We start from the raw sequence: 1,244 nt of genomic DNA, 5'->3' as shown, positions 1-1,244 counted from the left end.
AGACAGACAGTCAGAAAGACAGGCAGTCAGAAAGACAGACAGGCAGTCAGAAAGACAGACAGTCAGACAGGCAGTCAGACAGACAGGCAGTCAGACCAGACCAGGAATCACCTCCTGGAGATTCAGTCTGATTTTAACATTGAAACGTTTGGAACTGTTTTACATGTGAACCAGTCTCTGGTCTCTGGTTCAAACAGAAGTCTGTTTCCCATCAGTTCATTACCTGCAGCTTCCTGCAAACAGAACCACAACCAGAAACCAGAAACCAGAACCAGAACCAGGAATCAACGTGTATAGTTGTGATGCCTGTTGCCGCAGAGAGCAGCTGTTTTATTACAGAGCAGACAGACCAACATGTTTCCACCAACAGAACCAGGCGGTCCAAAAAGCCCCTGAGACAAGTCTGAACCCAATTTTAGGAGATCTATTATGGATACACTGATGTGATGAAGCTCAGGAGAGATCCCTGATCATCATCACTGGTTCTGGAGCTGGTTGAACTGGTCAGAAGAAGTTTAAATATCAGAACTTTTTTTTCTTTCTAACTTCGGTCAGATACCCTGCTGGCTTTTCTCTTGTGTCCGACTGAAACTCTTCTAAACGCTCTGAGGACCTGGACCGAACTGGACCGAACTGACCTGCGGTCTCGCGGCTGCCCCGTTCGCCTTCAGCAGGACCACCATCGTCATCACCATCACCTGAAGGGGGTCCATGACACAAACTGACCCGAAAATCCTCCAAGGTCCGGGAGGTGACCCGCCGCCGTCCGTGCGCCCTCACGGGACTGGTGAGAGCCCGCGGCTCTCACGTTACTTTACAGGAAAGAAGCGCGTGCATGGATTTAAAAAAAAAAAAAAAAGCTTTTAAAGGCTCTAAACGGCTCGGTTCGTTCCGTCTGAGCCCTGCAATCCAGACCCGGACCGGCTCGTCCCCCAGCAGTGTGCTCGCTGCAGCAGCGGCGCTGTCCGCGGGGGCGGGGTCGAGTGAGCGCGCACGGTGTCCCTTTACACACAGAGCCTGAACTGGGAATTTAACCCTTCGGCTTCCGGGACTTCCCAAATCCAGCTGAGATCCGGACCCCTCTCCTCGCGGCTGCCATAGGTAGGGCCGACCTAAAGCGGTTTCCCAGCAAAGCAGATGTTTGTTCAAAACTTCTCTTCACTCGGTCCAGTTCCATAAAAGTGATATTAACTTCTATCAATCAGCGACAAACACAATCTGTTGGGTCACCAGAACCAGAACCA

The 1,244-nt window shown here is 51.1% G+C and overlaps 1 protein-coding gene across 1 annotated transcript in view; it reads right to left on the bottom strand.

The window, feature by feature from the left end:
- mmp23bb (matrix metallopeptidase 23bb) overlaps window positions 1–791 on the bottom strand; it is a 329,614-nt gene extending 328,823 nt beyond the window's left edge. Inside the window, exon 1 of the mRNA XM_079246531.1 lies at window positions 639–791. Within this exon, the coding sequence (XP_079102657.1) occupies window positions 639–713 (75 nt within the window). The 5' untranslated portion in view covers window positions 714–791. The remainder of the gene's footprint in view (window positions 1–638) is intronic.
- Between the last annotated feature and the right edge of the window lie 453 nt (window positions 792–1,244).

The sequence above is a fragment of the Telmatherina bonti genome (assembly GCF_933228915.1).
Source record: "Telmatherina bonti genome assembly, chromosome: 9".
In the NCBI taxonomy this organism is placed as follows: domain Eukaryota; kingdom Metazoa; phylum Chordata; class Actinopteri; order Atheriniformes; family Telmatherinidae; genus Telmatherina; species Telmatherina bonti.
Note: the sequence above shows the minus strand (reverse complement) of the source record. Positions and strands in the feature narration are given on the sequence as shown.